General features: G+C 40.6%; 1 protein-coding gene across 5 annotated transcripts; it reads left to right on the top strand.

The window, feature by feature from the left end:
- The first annotated feature begins 521 nt into the window (after positions 1 to 521).
- Positions 522 to 18,366, top strand: si:dkey-164f24.2 (calphotin). Of its 5 annotated transcripts, none has more exons than XM_051075203.1 (14): positions 4,035 to 4,154; positions 5,621 to 5,676; positions 8,386 to 8,814; positions 13,413 to 13,460; positions 14,494 to 14,538; positions 14,749 to 15,021; positions 15,211 to 15,333; positions 15,644 to 15,676; positions 15,843 to 15,908; positions 16,056 to 16,163; positions 16,588 to 16,667; positions 16,786 to 16,902; positions 17,144 to 17,246; positions 17,406 to 18,366. In XM_051075203.1, the coding sequence occupies exons 1-13, from the start codon at positions 4,124 to 4,126 to the stop codon at positions 17,166 to 17,168; spliced, it is 1,434 nt and encodes a 477-aa protein (XP_050931160.1). In that variant the 5' UTR covers positions 4,035 to 4,123; the 3' UTR covers positions 17,169 to 17,246; positions 17,406 to 18,366. The 5 variants fall into 5 exon arrangements, with proteins under 5 accessions (XP_050931158.1, XP_050931160.1, XP_050931159.1 ...); XM_051075202.1 differs by having other exon boundaries at positions 14,749 to 15,084; XM_051075201.1 differs by lacking the exon at positions 4,035 to 4,154 and adding an exon at positions 522 to 632 and having other exon boundaries at positions 14,749 to 15,333.
- The last annotated feature ends 877 nt before the right edge of the window (positions 18,367 to 19,243 follow it).

The following is a 19,243-nucleotide window of genomic DNA, read 5'->3' as shown; positions in this document are numbered from 1 at the left end:
AAGTTTTGTGCCTTCTTGTGTGTTTGAATACTGCATGTCTGAAAATGTGGGATCCTGGAATAGATTTAAAGGAGGAAAACCCCTGAGGGGCTGCACAGACAGACAGAGGAACAGATGATATAAAAACGAATGGATGTGTTTATGTCTGTGCATGTGAGCATGTCGGTCAAAGAAAAGAGTGTTGGGAGCAGGAGAGTTGCTAAAGGTATGCAGAGAGAAAGTGTGTGCCTTTGAGTGTGTCTGCTCTCCGATGAGTGATGGCTGAGCACAGTTGCTTTTATTACCAGGATGACCCATGCACCTCCCTCCTTCCCTCCATTCTCTTTATCTTACTCCCACCCCCTGCTGCTCTGTGATATGAATATACACTGGAGAGTCCCTGGCATTACACTGTGTGATGACGTTCTCAGTGTGTCTTCCCCCGTGCTGCTATCTTTGTCTGGCCTTCATCACCACTGGGTCTGTGACTCTTACATTGTCTGTGCGTGTGCTGTTTGTATGTCTGTTACTGCCTTCAGTTTTACAAACTCATGATCTTCATTTTAGTTTTCTCAATTCAACTGTTGAAGCTCTGGTGCAGTGATTTTAACCTCATTCTTACAAGTCTTCTACAACAAGAACTAGTCAACCAGGTAATCCGTTTTTTAATGTTTAAAAAGACATAATAAAAGAATGATTTGAGTGCATATTTTGTTTTTACTAACTGGGAAAGTGAGAGATGAAACAGTCTGGTTAGTATGAGCTGTCCAAGCTGGTTGTAAACTACTTTCAGCTGATCAAATTTGCTCAAGCTGAGCTTAATCATACTGATTAAGGTGGTATTATGCTGGTTCAAAAAGCGGGTAAAACTGCCTTTAACCCTCCACCAAGTTAAAAAAAAAAAAAAAACTAAAACTACAACCTATAAAACACAGAATATATGAAGACAAGCTCATACCAAGGGGATTTCACTTGCTGTCTCAAGAATGAGCTTTTCATGATTAACTCAGAAATAAAACCAACCCATTTGTTGAAAGCAACAATTCTAAAATACCTGATAGTTAATGCTTTTACAATTTGTACAAATCTTTACATTTATATACAAACAACAGAGAAATACTTGCATTTTTAATGATCCAGGTGACATCAAGATCAGGTCTGATGTGACATTTTCCCTCATGTGCAAACAATGAGAGTAAGATTACACACATGATCTCGTACATCATGGCTGTCTGTGTGTATGTGGGTGGGCTGCTGTTGGTGGGATTCAGGAATGTCAGGGGTCACAAAAAAGAGAGGTGGTGGCTCTGGAGGGGGTGAGGAGGGATAGATGGTAATTTGATATCATCTTCACAAGATGAGGCGTAAGGTCAGAGACTTCTGGAGCCTCTCTCATGAAACATGATTACAAAATTTGCCTAATGTACTTACTAAAAATTTGCCTAATGTACTACTGTTATGTACTTACCTCCAGCGAGACAGTATCTGGTCCTCTCAGGTCTTGTCCAAAAATAGCATCTGAGAATTAAAAACAAAGGAACAAACAAAACAATTTTTCCATGAAAATCTACAAAATATAAACAAGATGATTAAGTAAAAGTAACCATCTGTATCACTGCTGAGTAAAAACACCCCTCTTCTACCTCTTCTTCCTCCCTTCCACTGTTTATTAAACACAAATTGTGCTCTATTTTCAAAGTATCTAGTTACAGGAAATTATTAATTTGCTTAAATGACATTGGAACTGAAATAAATTTAGTTTAAGCTGCAAGTACTGGCCAAATTATTTCTCTCTGGACAATCAGTGTGAAAACCTTAAAACTAAAAATAGCTATTTAGAGCAGTGTTTGTTTGTGTGAGTGCATGTGTGTGTGTGTGTGTGTGTTTGCCCGTGTGTGTTTGCATTGATGGAACAGGGGTGGTAACCATAGTGCTGACCTTGGGAAGGGTGTTTGTTGACGAACAACATTCCAGTGTGTGCCTGATGTGTGTGTGTGTGTACTTGTATGGCTATGCATTGTGAGGATTAGTTTGAGTTTTAGATCTGAGGACATTTTGACCGGTCCTCACTCTCTGATATACCCTCAAAGGGCTAATTCAGGGCTGGGACTTTGTTTTAGGGTTCAGGTTAGAATAAAGTTGGGGTTAAGGTTTAGGCATTTAGTTGTGATGGTTGGGGTTGGGGTTACGTCAATGAGTGTCCTCACAAAGATAGAAGTGCAAACATTTGTGCTGGTGGGCATGTGATAACCCAGTTCAACACAGGTAAAGATCATGTGCCTATTTAAAGATGGTGATTCTCTCTGACCAGCTGGTAGCCAAAGTATTTCTGCATTTGCTGTGATGCCTGCAGTCTATGTGATAAACTCCAGGAGACCTCAGTATTATTCTGCCTGCATACTACACAAAAACCCCTGGTGGACACACACATTTTGGAAACCCTATTTTGTGTTTCACACTGTATTAAAATGAGGGTTGTTGTCCTCTTTTCCTGCAGTTCCATAAAGTTTACTGTTGTCTATGAAACACATCTGCAAGCTATTTTTTATAGCTTCAATGAGTCTGAGTACATCTTTCACACTCACAAGTGAACAGACCATGCAATAACCAGCTTCCTCTCTCAAATCTGCTCAGCTGCAGACAAATTCTATTTGTTTTTCAGATTCATTCTTCAGAACCTGACTGTCCACACTACAATTTGCAAGAGATAGGACTTGTGTTAAGTATTGTTAAACATTAGGAGTGTAATCAGCATACACGACTATCTATTTGCTTGTTGTTTTCAAAGCAGAACTAAAACAACAACTTACAGGCTAGACAGAGAGTGGGGAGATTTGTCCATTGGACCATGCCTCCATCATCGCCCCAATGATTTGATTGTATTTAATTCTGGCACCAGTAGAACACATTTCTAAACACAATTAACTCAGTGTCCTACTTTGTCCTACAGTGACAACACTTTGCTTTGTATTTAGGGTTAGGGCCGCAGTTGATTGTGTTGTGGCTAACTCTTTCTGAAATGTTAAAACACTAGAACCTCCAGTGTGAGCCAAAGACTGCATTTGTTTGAACCAGCAGCACTGTTAACCCTTCAGCTATTTGACCTGACAAACCTGCTCAACTGACTCTGCTCAGTATCAGCAGTTTTTAAAGTGTCACATGTACACACATGCTTGAGGTATAGAAAGACTAATGATAAGCCAAGTCTTAAAATTGGACCTAGCCGTAGTACTGAAAACATGCAACAAAAATATTTGGTATGTTCATATTATATTCAGTTTCTCCTCAAATATTCATACAATTTATTTGAGCTTCAGGTTGATGAAACCTTTAATGAACATACTGAACAAACTGATGTAGAATGAAATACAAATACTCTTTTTTATCATTACAACTTAACCAGAATATAATACAATTTAACAAGATACGTGTTTTACATCTCAAAATACTGTCTGTTTCCAATAAGATATTTACCAGTTGCATCTCAGACAATTTGTTATATTTGGTTGGTTTTTCAGGAGTAAATTTAATATTGTATATCTGTATGTTCTAAAACTAAAAAAAGGAAAACAGAGAATATGTATAAAACATTTTTTGTCTGTGTGTGTGTGCTTCATTGCTATGTACTCCAGTCAAAAATAGTTCACAATTTACCCACTTGCCCAACACTTTAACATACCTTAAAAACTTTATAACCAAATTCCTATTAGCATGCTAACTATAGCAAGCTAATAGAAATTAGTTCATTCGAAATAGCATGCTAATTGCGTGTTAATAAATATTCGGTCGTGCTAACTATAGTATGCTATAGATAGCATAATAGATGTTTAGAGTTGCCACATGTACGTTTTTACTATCGATACATAGCCTGTTAACTTACCAAGAGCTTCAGCCATCATAGAGTTTACAAGACAAGAGGCTAGAATATGCCAACTGAGCAGCGCTAGGCTACTTCTTCACCCTCTCATGTTAGACTGTGGGCAGACTGGACGCTAAGATGACTGCTGCACAGTGGTATTTAGACGAGACAGGGGCTAGCAGGTTAGCATACTAACTTCAACAGAGGAAAACAAGTGATACAAATACAGGCAAACCAAGAGTTAACAATAGCGACAGCTCTTGGCAAGTAAAGGAATGAAGTTTAATGCTGAACGCTCAATGCTTCTTCTTGACAGGTGAGTAAACAGTTGTTAATGCTAGCATTGGCTAGCTAGTTATTGATGATTTGGATAATAACGTGGCCTATTTCATGTTCTTTTGTTTCCACACTAAAACATCCGAGGAAGTGGCCTTATTGCAAAATATTTTTAGATTATTTTAACTAGTGTAGTGCCTGTTGAGCTGGAGTGTGACCTTTGTATCTCAATTCAAAAGCAACATGGTTACCCCAGTAACAGGAAGAGCCGTATTTAATGGAGGAATCAGTATCTGTTGATTTTTTCAACAACAGCTCATCTCAAATACTTCACACTTAACATTGCACTTCCTTTGGCCCTCAGCAATACACCTGCCAATTCTGAAGTCGATCAGCAGTTGTCCAGGAAGTTGAAATACAGACATACAGACATTCCTGTGACAGTGACTTCAGTTACAGGGAGGTCACAGTGACAGAAACTTCTTGAGCTATAGTGACTATGGTGGAAAGATCACCAGTTCAGCATAGACGTGCTGGTGAGATGTAGAACCACTGCATGCATGTAATCCATCTGCACTCACACGCTGTTGAGGAGTAAACAGAACTGCAAGCCTTCAGGGGACAGTGCCACGTTGTATAACAAGTTAGTTTGTATATATCACCTTGAAATCCCTTGCAAAACTAAAACCTCACACATTCCTCCCACTGTAACACAGTGTGAAGTATAGAAACATGTTTATGGAAGTTCAGTGTTTCTTTTACACAATTAGAACAATAAATGACAGAAGAAGGAATATTTTTTTTCTTTGCTGTAATTATGCATGAGCATGGCTGTACCCAAGGAGTTAGACACAATGGGTGCTCACAACTGATGCAGTGCAGGGGGGCGGTGGGTGTAGACACATGTACAAGCTTTCTTTCTCTTTATTCTCTAGATTAGACATACACAATGAAAACTATTCATTGGCTCCATGATTTTAATGAATTCAAAAAAGTGAACAGAGGCACACACTGTGTATTTTCCTCTTGTTGGTTTTCTCTCAAGAATAAATTCAATTAAAATTGAATGGGAGCATGCTTTATGTTCTCTGTGTTATAAAACTGACTCTGAAAGAAGAAAAAAACTGAGAAGAAAAGGTATATAAACCAAGAGCATATCATGCTCCAAAAGTATTTCTAACTGATCCAGGAAAGGGGGGGTGTGGCACTCAGTAACACCCCCGCTTTTATGAAGTGATTACATAACATAACCCACCAACTAGCCGGTAGAGCCCAACTCTGATACAAGCATCTCACAGAGCTGTCGTGCACGTGCATGTGTTAGGTGGTGGTGGTGGGGGGGTGTCTCCCTCTCTCTCTGTCTCTCCACGCCCCCCTGTCTTTCATCCCAGTCCTCTCATAGGTTATTTGCAAAGGTAACGGAAAGACCGGGGGCTTTATAAAGATCCACTTTGTTCACTCGGCCTCTGCTCGTTTCATTTCTTTGGTCTTTCTTGTTTCCACCAGCACTCACCAAAATGCCCAGCAAGAGGAAGAAGAACAAGCGTCGCATGAGAAGGGTGGTAAGTGGTGGCAGGCGCACCTTTCCCCCCCTCACTTGGTTTTTACTCTCATCCCGATCGTATCCAAAGTCTCTTGGACTTTTTATACGAATATAAACTCAAGCCAGTTAGTGGGGACCTTCCTTTCTTGGAAAATGTTGATGAAAATGGCTTTGTTGGCTGATGATTTGTGATGGTGGCTGTTTTAACTCTGCGCGTCTCTCTCGTTTTTTTTTTCCAAGGAAAACTTGTTTTGTTTACCTAACCATAGGAATGCTGATGCGTAAGAAGTTCAAAACCTCTCATAATATCTTACGATACTGATAAATATACGCGTTTCGCGCCTCGAATCAAACTAAACTCTGAACAAGAACTTAAAACTACATATTAACATAAAGGAGATACATATTAGACAGAGGTTTTTCTTATTGGTGCATCGTTGTGCCAATAATCTTTGATGTCAATCATGACATAGGTGCGAGCTCTTCTCTTGCTATATATATATATCCTCAGAACAACCTATTTGACAGTACACATTCACACTTTTATCGTGACGCACTCTGCAAAGAGGAGCGCTCCAAGCTCCGTGCGTAAAATCGGAGAAAATCGAAAAGATATAAGGCTGTACTAAAATTTACATCAAAATGTTATTATATTTATAGAAATTATACGCTAAGTTATATTTGAACGACAACTGAGATGCTCCTGATTGCGCTTTTAGGTAGAAGAGACGATGAAGATTGACTTCTTGGCTTATCTCCCGTGCGCCTTGTGCATTCTCGTCGCAAAATGGAGATGGGGATGGATGGACTGAGATTTCATGTTCATGTTTTTCTGTGATTTATTGACGTTAAAAGCGCCACATTGAAAAATGTTTAAAAATGCATATTTTCTGTTCGCGAGCAAAGCAGAAAATAGACCCCCACCTCTGATGCATATCCACCTACAGTACACAATGCCTGGATTTACAAGGCTTTGTTATTATTATTACATAATTGCAGACGCAGCAGCGCCATTGACCTTATAATTGATAGATGTGACTCCTGTCCCCTCTCCACTCTTCTTAGGTAACTGGGAGAAATTTTACTTCTGAACATTCAGTGCCCAAAGCGTGGGTGTGGCAGAGGGGGGAGGAGTGTATAGTGAGTGAGAATGTAACACAGAAGCTCCAGTTTCTCAGAGGCCAAAGGTTACTCCATAGCCAAACACAGTTCTCTGTCATTTCCAATCACTACAGTTAATTGTTTCAAAACATGCCTATTTTCTAATCAAAACTCTAAAATGATCACTTGCTAAATTTTCACTTGAAGCCTGGTTCTCCAGCTCTAGTAAGACTTCTCAGTGTGGAGTTTGTGGCATTCCTCCTCAGCCCCCTCCCTCCCTTAAACCTCTGGCTGGCTGTCCAGTTCATGACTCTCATCACCACACAACTGTATTTGGTAGTGTGTTGACTGGAGGAATGTCTTGCCTTAGTTTTGCCTGACTGGAGTCTGCACAGTCTCTCTGGTTCTCTCAGAGTCTGCCAGTGACAGATAAAAACGACTCCTGAAAACACTTACAGTGTGGTGTTATCACCAATTCCCTCTGAGATATCAGAGCACAGGAAGGGAAGGAGCTGCTGGACACTTGAAGACATCAAGCTGAGTGCTCCTCTTTGGCCACACATACCTTAGCATGCAAGCACCCCCACTTTGATAAAAAAGTGTTTCTCTCCAAGGATGACTGGGCCCTCTTGATACAGCCCAAGGAAGACAGTGAACAACTTTGATTAATTGAACTGTATATTTTTTTCTGTGGTATTGAGGTTTGGATTTCTAGACAGCAAGCTATTTGTGGGCAGAGATAAGGGAGGGGTTGTTTTGACTGTGGCTAGCTGGACAGGCATAGACATATGCACTTTACACACACATGCTCCACTGGCTTACAGCATTGGTCTAGCACTGTAAATGCCTAACTGGCTGTCAGCCTAACAAAAGCATTTTCAGGGAGTGATTGTAACCTGATTATAACCTGATTATGATGTGATTAGGCCCACTGTCTGGCCTGCGGGGCACCCATCAGTGCTGCTGACTCGCACGGTTTCCCTTCCCGCTTCACCAGACCTGTCAGGACTGCTCTGATTCAACTAATTAGCTCCCATTATCTAACTAGCTTTGCTGGGCTCACTCCCAGTTACTCTGCCCCCCCCCCACCAGTGGTCTGTGCTCCTAAAACCTCCATTAAAGCCCGAGGGGGTTTTGTCCAGGAGCTGAAAAACATGTTGGACCTGGCTGGGATGGCATGCCTGGTATTCCTGCAGACAGAAATGTGCTAGAATGAAGCTCAAGCTGACAATAACATCAGTATCTGAACACACTGAGGGCCTCAGCACCATTCAGACCCTAAAACTTGCATTTGCCAATTCTTTGTATTTGACTTTCATCTTGTAGCACTTTGTTTTATATACTCAGCATCTGTTTGGAGCCACTATACATTAGGTACCATTTATAGTTGTTTGTGCCACACTAAGTGTCCACCAGAGTCTGCTTATGAGTAAATATAAATGTTAACTAAGTACCCAAGAGAAATCACGTCTTATCGTTTCAGCTTTCAAACTTTAGAAGTCTCAGTCATTTGAAAGTAGATATCAATTTATTTTACTACAACTTACTTAATTTGCATCTAATATACATGTATTGCACTAATCAACACATTAACTCAGACTGTTTTTGTGTGTTCCCCCCTTTGCAGCAAGCCCAGAGGAGAGCCCTTGAAGAGCAGCATGCGGCCAACCCGCCGGTCAAAGCAAGCCCTGGGATTGCAGTAAGTGCGCCCCCTGCAGCAAGCCCAAAGAAAGCGGCTAAAACTCCAGCACCAGCTCCCAAAAAGATCCCAGAGCCCGTTCCCATTGCTGTTCCGATTGTGGAGACCCCCAAAGTAGAGCCAAAACCAGTCGTGAAAGAACCTGTTGCAGAGCCCGTCCCAGTCAAAACAGAGGCACCGGAGCCTGTGGCTGTGGTGTTGGAACAGACTCCAGCAGAAGTTGAGGTTGAAGTCCCAGCACTGGTCACTGAAGAAGCACCAGTTGTCGAGACGCCACCAGTGGGGCCCTCTATAGTTGAAGCTGCTGTAGTACAAGAGGCTGAACCTATCATTCCTAAAACAGAGCTAGTAACTGAGGTAAGAAAGCTTTTTTTAAACACACGTGTAGATGCTGCATTAAGGCTGACTGAGGAATATTAAAAAATGCCTTGTTTTTCTTCTAATACAAGATAGATAGAGATAGAATTTATTCTTCTTCTGACTTTCACAAATCATTGGAGCCTTATTACAAAACCTCCCAGAAAGATTCTTGTTGTCGCCATTAGTTTTAGAAATCACTTCTGACTTTTAATGACATCTCACCAAACTGGTTTGTTCTTGGTACAATGAGTTGTGTTCAGCATGTTCTTTCATATAAAGAGTTGCATGGTTGTTGGTCAAATGTTAGAGAAAATGGACATCAGTAGGTTCCATTGTGCATACGGTTTGCTGGAGAGAGATACTTTCTTTGGGTTGTTTATGTATATATTTTGTTATTGTGAGTTTGGTTTTTGTGAGTGGTTTGGCTCGGCCCTTATGGGAGAAGGGAGGCTGAATTGGTGAGTTGAAGGGTTGAAGGCAGAGGGAACAACGTGTTCCATTTAGCAAAGAGGTGGAAAGTAGGAGAGAGATTGTAGACTACATCAGGAGGAGACTGAACAGAGCTTTTTCAGCAGTCATTATACATTGTCACCTATATCAATACACACATGTCTTTCTTTTAGATTTTCTCTCCTGTTTATAACATATGCTATCAAGGAGGTTGCTTTGAATTTGAGTTATGATGTCAGTTGAGATAAATGTCTGTCCTCTGTTGTATTTAAAGAAGTGCATGGCTTTTGGCTATTTGTTTAGCATAGTGCACACAGAGAGTCACCAAAAAAAGTATATCACTAAATTTCAGAATATTGTTTTTAGTCCTCAAAAGTTATACATTTTCATTAGAAAGTTGAAAATGATGGTTGTCTAGTCTTTGTTTCATGCAACCATCGTATACATACTTTGGGAACAGAATGTTCTGTTTCAGATGGCAGAGTCCAGGCTATGTGGACACGCACACACAAGCTGCGCACTGCATATACATGTACATCTGTATGTAAACTTGCAAATAGGCGCACATACACACACACAGACACACCAAATACACAGTCTTTGCTCCACATATGGTGCACATGTATGTCATTGTGCATGTGAGAGCACAGTGCTTCCTGGGCCCAGTGTAAGAGGACACAGGAGGTGTTATCAGTGGCTTCACTCACACTATTCTGTTCTCCAGTAATCCTTGGGCCACCCTGGCTGGTTCACATAGATGTCATTTAGCTGGAGGTTTGGATTGTAACCTCTAACCCCCAAGTGTTATGCTCTACCCACTGATCATATACAGGACCAGTCTATAGGAGATGTACTGCCCATCATTGTGTAGTTGTTAAGCTGTAGTAGTATCCACCCCCTCCGTCCCTTCGTCTCTTCCTCCCTTCTTCCCTCCCGTCTTCCCATCCACCACACCACCCTTCTCTCCCCTTCCTCCCTTCTTGCCTCGCTTTTTGTCCACTCCTTCACTGCTTGCAGATCTGCCAGATTCAGCTGAGACGCACAGAAACACACACAGACATTTTTGCAAAACTGAAAATTAGTTTGTGTTTTAGTTTAGTTTTTATGAGCTTTTTCTCAGTTTTGACTTTGTGTAACTTTGTGATCCTTGAGCTATAGTAAACTTGCACTTGCAGCCACAGTTCTGCAAGAAAGTGTTCACACCGTGACACGTGTCAAGCTACAGTTTTGACACTCATAGATGATAGACTCAGAGTAGGCATAAATGGGGCTCGTATTCAGCTGGCTTTGGGGCCAACAAGAGGTGGCCCCGCCGCTTCTGGATGTCACCACAGAGAGTCAGGTGAGTGTGAACCCACCACTCAATCTATAGACCTGCTGAGTGTGTTTCATTTTTCCGTGGCCTAAATCGATGGTGGGTGCGGTTCCTGCTGAGGCTGAACATTTTGTACCAGCTTGTTCTGTCTGTGCTTCTGTAGCCTTCCACTCCTCCCCTCTTCTGTCCCTCATGGTTTTCCCTTGTAAATTTGCTCTACCTTGTCAGCCCCTCTTCCCTCCCACCACTTGTTCGTCTCTTTTCTCTCCTTTCTCTTTCCCTCCCCCTCCTTTGCCCTCCCTCTTTGATTTTCCTCCTCTCCTGTCTTCTCCTATCCTGTGGCAGCCTATGGGCCCTTATTAGCTTGTCTAATCAACACTTGCACATGTTCATCGATATGTCCCCCTTTTATCATCAGTTCTTTGCTTGGAGTACTGGGAGGACACAGGATAGGGGAAAGTAGGATACTGAGTTCTACGATGGGACATGGGGGGTACATGTGCCTGTTGAAGTGTGTGTCTGTCTGTGTATGTGTTTAGCCTTTGGTATTTGTGTGCTGAAGAGAAGCTTACAGACAGCTGCCACAACCTTTTTAAAGTCTGTGATGAATTCCTAGTGAAGGGATGACTCGGGGTGTGTTTGCTCCCAGTTTGCTCACAGTGAAAATACGAATTATAGCATGTTAGCAGATGATTGGTAAGCATATTTCTTTTTATCACATTTGACATTAGCCAGAGACAGCAACAAGAGGGAGGCAAAGATGTGTGAAGTGATACTTTTGGGCTTGGTTGGAAAAATAATCACCTTGTGGCAAAACATGTGAGGACCCCCAACCCTCCTCTCTTCAGTGTCCAGTCTTCCTCCATACACATATACTCCCCACACATATGCAGCCCTCCCCACATTTCCTGGCAAATTATATGCGCTTGCTTTGTGAGACACCAAAGAGCTTTGTTCGGTCAACCATTTACTTTTGCACAGAGAGCAGTCAAAATGTCCCCTCCTCTGTTTTAATTTTTGCTTTGCATCTATTTGGCAACTCCCCTTTTATACTAAGAATGATTTCACAAAGCCTTTGTTATATTTTTGTGATTTGAACTTATCCTGGTAAGTAAGTTTTGCCCATTAAAGATTGCAAAATTGTTTCACTTACTTGGTTTTTGGAGATCCTGAAAAGATCTGCATAAATATAGATGTTCCTAGATCAGATTTGGTTTGTGATGGATTCACCTTTTAGTAAGACTGGTAATGAAAGATCTGTATACAGATCAATTTGGTACAGAGTGTTCTGGTGTTGGGACAGACTGGAGGGGGTGTGTATACTGTATGTAGCCACACATGTCTGTGTGTGCTTTGCCGTCAAGCAAAGGAAGGCCTATAGTCCACCTCCCTCCTTCCTTCCCTCCTCCTTTCTCTCCCCTATACCATCCCTCCAGGGCTATAGCTAGGGTATATATTTACCCTTCTCAACTATATGTGCATGTTTGCCTACTTGGCCTTTGTTCAGAAGTTGTTAAAATCCCATAGAATTTATTCCTCATCTCCCAGTAGCACAAGAGGCAGAGACGGTCAAGCAACTTGAGTGTGACTCTATGAGAGCTTTCACTCAGTTCTAACAACTGTAGATAGATGAAATTAGATGATTTTGGCCAATGGATGACTGGCCTTCTTCTTGTCTAGCAGTAGCAGCCTGCGTGCGCTAGACTTGTCCTACATTGAGGAAGAGCTGGTACAAAACAGGCTAAATAATTTACTGTTAGACTGAAGATTTACAATATTTATGTGCTGCTCCCTGTGATTGCCACTATGGCTCAACACACTTGGCTGCACAGTGGGTGCTGCCAGTGGCCATTTAAGTTACTGCAAACTGTTTCGGGAAATCCATGGCAAGGCTGCATTATCTGGATGTTTTGGGCATTTGTATTTGGAAAACACATATTTCTGTGAGTAACAGTAATAATATTATAATTGAATAATAATAATAAGTGGTTCTAAAGCAGTATCATCTACAGAAAGATATGTAATGTCTTGCTCACGGACACTTTGGCAAGTCTCATGCTTGAACTTCTCTATCTGTTGCCAACTTGCACCATTATGAAGGCTGAACAAATAATAAAAGATGTAATTACAGATGTGGGAGTTTTAATTTGTGTTATGGAGTAAGGATCTAATTGCAAAGACAGATTTAATGAGGTGAATATTTAAGTTTCCTGAACCTGAGGTGGATTATTCAAAGGGGGTGAGAAGAGGGTGTAACAGCTTCCCATTATGCAATTGGTTGTAACATTCCTGTAGGATGTATAATGCTCCTCCCCTTCTCCTCAACTACAGCTATACCCGCACACAAAGCAGGCTCTAAGGAGAGTGTGTGCATTTGCTGTTTGTGTTTGTGTAGACTGCCAGTCCAAATTTACAATCTGAAAACATTCTCGTTTTGGCAAACGTTTCCTTTTTTGGACACGGTAAACCTGCTAAGACTCTCACTGGGTTTTCTTGTTAAATGCCTCGAAGCCATAACAGCTACAGTTCGGCTGACAAACTGTTGTGTAGAAGATCATTTTGCTCTTGGCACATTTTTAGGACAGCTGCGTGTGCCGCTCCCTGCCCCCGACCTTTAACAGAAGTCAGAAAACAGGATAATAACAGCAGCATAACATGAGGCAAATATTTTAAAATTGCCTGTAAATGCTTGTTAATGTATCCCAGGGTGCCTTTTTAATGAGACATACCTTTTGCCAACTGCATTCTCTGTTATTAGATTAAATGCATATATATGTTTATGATTGTTTTGCTGACTGGTGAATAAACACTTTCCCCTTTTCTGTCATAGGTCACACCCCCAGCTGAGGCTTCAGTGGCAGCTCCTGCTGAAACTGAGGTAAAACAAACCTGCAATTTACACACACACACACACACACGCATGCACGCACACACACACACCCCTACATATACACCCCCAAACCTCAACTTGCTCAGGCAGTATATCTTTGTGGTTTAAGCCAGAGGCAGATTAACTCAGGTGTGAATGAGTATGAGTGAAGCATAACTCAACATGACGCTTGACACTTCAAGTGAGACCTGCTTTGATTTTGGAACAGCATACAGTCAAAAGGAAACAGCAGTAAGCAGCAGTGTTGTATCGAGGAGATTTACTGGATAAATTCCAGGTGTCTCTGGAAAATTTTTAAGTTAGACAAAAATGGTTAAAAAAAACAAACTCTGCAACCACAAAGCAGAACCTAAAGTTTTAGTGCAACACATTTCAGTGCACGTGGTGTTTCTGCTCATATGTCACACCAAAACAGTTGTGGAGGTGATGGCATACGTTATAACAAGAGTAACTCAGAGTTTCCATTCGTGTTTTATAAGTTTGCAGCGGCAACAACTGGACAAGAGACAAACCCTTTCAGTGGGAAAGTGTGCTTCACACCTAATGAATAACAACCACACTTTGCCTTAGGTCTTTTTCTCTTTAATAACACAGTTCCCAGATCACAATCACCAAATATCCTTTTTTTATATTTTCACGAGTTTCATTGATCTGGAAACAACTTAGTATATAGGAGATATTACTGATTTTCATTACTGACCAAAAGAATCAAAACAACCCTAAAATTGCAGTTAATAAGGGTTTGGATATGATTTAAGTGTTGCAGTTGATTTGAAAGCTGCAATTAGGCACCTAATCCTAAGAACCACAGCAAAAACACTCAGTTTTATCTGATCATTGATTACTTTAAGCTGTGTGCTCTATGCAGAAAATTACCAACACCAAAATGTTGGCAGTTGACTTCAGAGATAAACAGCCTCTGTATGTTTATTCTGCTATTAATCTGTCCATCCACCTATTGATCAATGAATAAAGAGTTTGCTAAACTGTGTTGTTTTTTTTTTCATTTCTTATTTTCCAGGTTCAGTCAGCTGACACAGCAGTCATAACCACAGAAACTGAGCAGGTAAGACTGAGCTTGTTAGGACTGCATGGCTTGACATTATTGTTGTATAAGTATAAACGTAGTAGTTTAGGTCATGGATGTTAAATCAGAGTAATTATGTCTACATTGTATGTTTGTTCAGGAAGAAAAAAAACTTTGCTACGTTTTTGTCCCTTTAGTTGCATGTTGCATGGTTTCCTAATGTGTGTCGTGTTGGTTTTGCATGTGCAGACGCATGATGTCTGCGAGCCAGAGACTGAAGTGGAGGCTGAGGCCTTTGCAAAGGAAGACACAGTCGCAGAGGTGGACGTTGAAGTGGCAGTCACAGAGGAAATCTCCACACCAGAGGCTGTAACTGAAGCCAATGAAGAGCCGGTGGTAGAAGCACAAACTAGTGACCAAGTTTCTGTTGAAGCAGAACCTGCAGCTGCAGCTGAGGTGGTTACCGAGACAGTCGTGGAATCAGCAGAGGAGGAAATCACAGAGGTACCTGAGCCTGAGCAGGTGACTGAAACAGTTGTGGAATCAGTGGATGAGGAAGTCACAGAGGTACCTGAGCCTGAACCGGTGACCGAAACAGTCGTGGAATCAGTGGAGAAGGAAATCACAGAGGTACCCGAGCCTGAACAGGTGACTGAAGCAGTCGTGGAATCAGTGGAGAAGGAAATCACAGAGGTACCCGAGCCTGAACAGGTGACTGAAGCAGTTGTGAGTCCTGCAGCTCCAGCTGAGGAGGAAGAGGATGAAGCTGAAGTAGAAGTGTTGGCTGAAGAAAGTGCACCTGAAGTCCCTGCTGAGCCTGTTACAATCGCAGAGGTGCCACATTGATAAAACTTCTTCTCTCTTATTTGTGATTTTCTGTCCTACCAAGAATGCAGTGAAACAATTCTTACTATTTTTTAAAAACTTTTATGTGTTTTTTACATTTTTATTGTGTGATCATTTGTTGCTTGAGCATGAGGCTTAAATGTTAAATCAGTTGGTTATTAAGTAGGTGGTCAAAAGCTGGACTTTATATTCTGTTTTTATGGCATGTTTTTCCATTTGCATAAATAATTTTAAAATTACATTTAATAGCAACTGCTAAAGACACACTGTGACCTTTTATTTGTTTTGTTTACATCAGGTCACTCCTGCCCAATCTGTGGAAATCCCAGTGGTAAGTATTTTTTAATATAAGGAATTTGAATATATTTCACATATCACCTTCCTTTTGGATTGTCAGGTAACTTTTGCATGAGTAGTAACACTTCAGAAATAGAAATGTTGTTTATCTGCATGTGTTGTGCAAAATGATGTCATGACAGTACCTGTCGTTTCACCAGGTGCCAGACACCGTCCCTGAGCCTCCGGTAGAAGAGGCTGTAACTCCTGTAACTGAGGTCAAAGAGGTAAAAACTTAAGTCTTTAATTAATTTCATCTTTAATGTGAAAATTCAGTGACTGTGCTCTGATAGTCAAATAGATCAAGTCAAGACATTTATGTTGTATACTGTGTGTTAATTGTGCGGAATGTTTTCTCTCTTGTCCTCCTTCAGGCTCCTGCCACCCAGGACATTGCTGACACACTGGTTGATGACTTTGTTGTCACAGAATCTGTCTCAGCAGTGGCAGAGGCAGTTGCTGAGTCTGTTGCTATCCAGCAGGTGAGAACTACACAAACAGGAATTTATCACTGGAGATTAGAATCTATATGTTACACTTAATAAGCAACCATTTTTAAGTCACAAAAATGCTGGCATTTCATTAGCGTCCTGTGTCTGTAATTCAGACTATTTCTATCTGAAACAGAAACAGAACTGCACTATAAATGAATTGGCAGATTGCTTAAGGCCTGTGGTCACCAGGTGGCAGGCTGTAACAAACAAATACAATGCAGCCCCATGAATTCTTAGTGTCTCAAGTCAATGTCTTTTCTTCATGGTGACAAAACGGGTTTAGTTGTATGTTGGGATTGAAACTGGATGATCAGAAGGACTGCTACTTCTTACTACTTCCATATTAAAAATGGTCCATCCGTATGATCATTTTTTGTCTTTTCTGACTTCTTCCTCTCTCTGCTGCAATTAGGAAATTATGGCCACAACTGACATCCTCAGTGCCAAACAGAATCTGTGCCTGCCGCTGCCCCTGCAATGGAAAAGGTCATTGTAAGTTACTGTCTTGGTGACTGGCTAATTGGCAGTCATATACTATAGCTTTGTATGGTACATACTGTACAGGGACTCTGTCACCTAACCATCTCTCTCCCCTCCTCTCCTTTTCCAGGACACTACTGCTGAGCAGACATGTCTGGATGTGCTGTCAGAAGAGCCTAAGTCAGAAATCTGCGACATGCCTTGTCAGATGCAGCTCAATGTGGAGTCTGTGCAGCTCAACTCAATGGTAAAGACAATATCTTTAAGCCTTTTCTTTGAGTGGAATGAGTCACATTTACACATCATGTTTCCTTTGTGGTTTGGTTTTGTCCTGGTTATTTAGAGATGACAAATAGTAATTGTTTTTTATTCAATATGGATTTAATGATTCTTAAAAAAGGTTAAGTGCCAACTTAATTCACTTGTTTGCTATTAATACTTGTGATTTTACAGTGTACTCACCTGATTTGATGCATTTTGCCATTCAGGAGATATCAGCAGAGACAGTGTTGAATGGGCATGTTGTTCCAGAGGTCTCCATTGAGGGTTAGATCCACACCACACAGCTCGGAGGACCTTTTTTTTGTCTTTGTAAGTTTGTCACAGTATTGAATCGGACCTTTATCACATAGATTACATCTCATTTTCTAGCTGTTGTACTCTTGGACATTACCGTTAACCTTTAAATGACTTGCTTTATACTACTTCTATAGCCACTAACCACGACCCTGTCTTCTTTGTGTATTTCAGATTCCCCTTTGGTCATTTGGAGGACTCAAAGCTTTAAAGGGAGTTAACCAGCTGACCTTTTTTTTATTTTTAGGGCTTAACAACAGAACCAACAGGAAATTGAAGGAACATCCACACTTTGAAGTGCCTTTCCTGTCTTGGTTCCTGTTGAAAAACCAAACCAGATGTCAACACGCCAAAACCATTGCATTCAAGGCAGCAGAACAGACTGTTGTCACAAGTTTGCAGTAATAGAGACAAACATATTGTGGCTCCTTTTAATTTGTTTTTTCCCCAGAGGCATGTACAGTGAATTTGCATTTGCAGTGGAGGCAGAGGTTGTTAAGAGATGGAGACTCATAACATAAGATAAACGGCAGTGCCTGTTATTTCTAACACATTCCCATCTCTCCAGAACATCTGCCTCCACATTGCATACACTCAATGCATGTGAATACTGTAGCATTGATGCAGTTTGTACTCGGGCCTATGTTCATACATATGGGTGGGAGGGCAAAGTTTTTTTTGTTGTTTTTCTGCATCACATCTCAAAGTCATATTTTGCTCGACAGTCTCTCTTTACGTAGTCAACTTCACCCTCGCCTCTGTTGCTGCCCCCTTCTCTGTCCTCCATTTCTCCTCTCTGCCTCCACTAAGTGCCAATGCTTACATTAGTCTGATGCTAAAGCACATCCCAGAACTAGAGTTTTAGGTTTTATGGCTTCAGTGGCCTCTGGAGAATGGCGGATATGAAGGGGACGAGCGCAGAGGCAATTTTTTTTTCAGTTTTTCAGTTTTTTTTTCTTCTCACTTTCTCCTTTTTTTAATTCATTTTTTATAGACCATATGATGTGATACAGTTTTGTGTTCAAAGTCTGTGCTCTGGAGGAGAGATGTTATGTAATATGATCTGGTGGCTCATCACTGGGCTGTCATGGTCTGACTTCATCCAACTTTGAAATAAAGCTGTAACTCATCGTGATGCTGGAGTATGTGTTTGACTTTCCACACACTGGTTCACACATAGAATAATAGAAAATGTAAAATATAAATAAATTTAAATATAAAATGAAAATCACAAATGCATCAGTCTTGGAAAGGGACAATAGAGAATCTTTAAGCCATAATATATATTTTACATTTTAATTTCCAGATCAGTTCTGTATTGATCGAAATCTTTTGGTAGCTTGGTAGATTCAACTTCTGTCATCTTTCCCTAATTTACCAACCAGTATTAAAAATAGTGGTTGTAACAACTTCAGCGTTGTTTTCTGGCCTATGGAAAATGATTAGTAAAATTCATTTTTAATCATAACCTTTAGCTGAAGAGGGTAAAGAGTAATCTGGATAAGCTTTAGAGATTTCATCTGAGGGAATATATAGAGGGATAAAAACATGCAAAAAAGTTTGTGTTTAAAAATTTACAATTAAAAGTTTACAACGATATATGTAAACCCAGAAGCTTGTCTATCAGGTATGATAGTTGTAGAGTATACTTTTATTTTGAAATTACCACTTATTAAAAGGGACACATAAACACACCATTGGGCTTGCTACTCAATAACTCATAACCTGTTGCCAAAGAGAGAAGTCATAGTATTATTTTTTTTTTTACACTGATAATACTCTTCAGCTAGCATCCACTTAGCTTGGCTCTGTTTTACAATCAATATTTTATAAGTATATATAGAATAATTCAAATAATGATCACAAGCAAAATGCTACATGAAGGTGATTAAAGCTAGAACTAGAGAGATACACTGAAAAAGCTGATTGCTTCTAATGAGACCAAGGAACAGATGATTACCTCTCCAGTTTTAAAATACATTCTTATAAACTTTAAAATAAAGACAATGAAA

This window comes from Lates calcarifer, linkage group LG13, assembly GCF_001640805.2.
Source record: "Lates calcarifer isolate ASB-BC8 linkage group LG13, TLL_Latcal_v3, whole genome shotgun sequence".
In the NCBI taxonomy this organism is placed as follows: Eukaryota; Metazoa; Chordata; class Actinopteri; family Centropomidae; genus Lates; species Lates calcarifer.
Note: the sequence above shows the minus strand (reverse complement) of the source record. Positions and strands in the feature narration are given on the sequence as shown.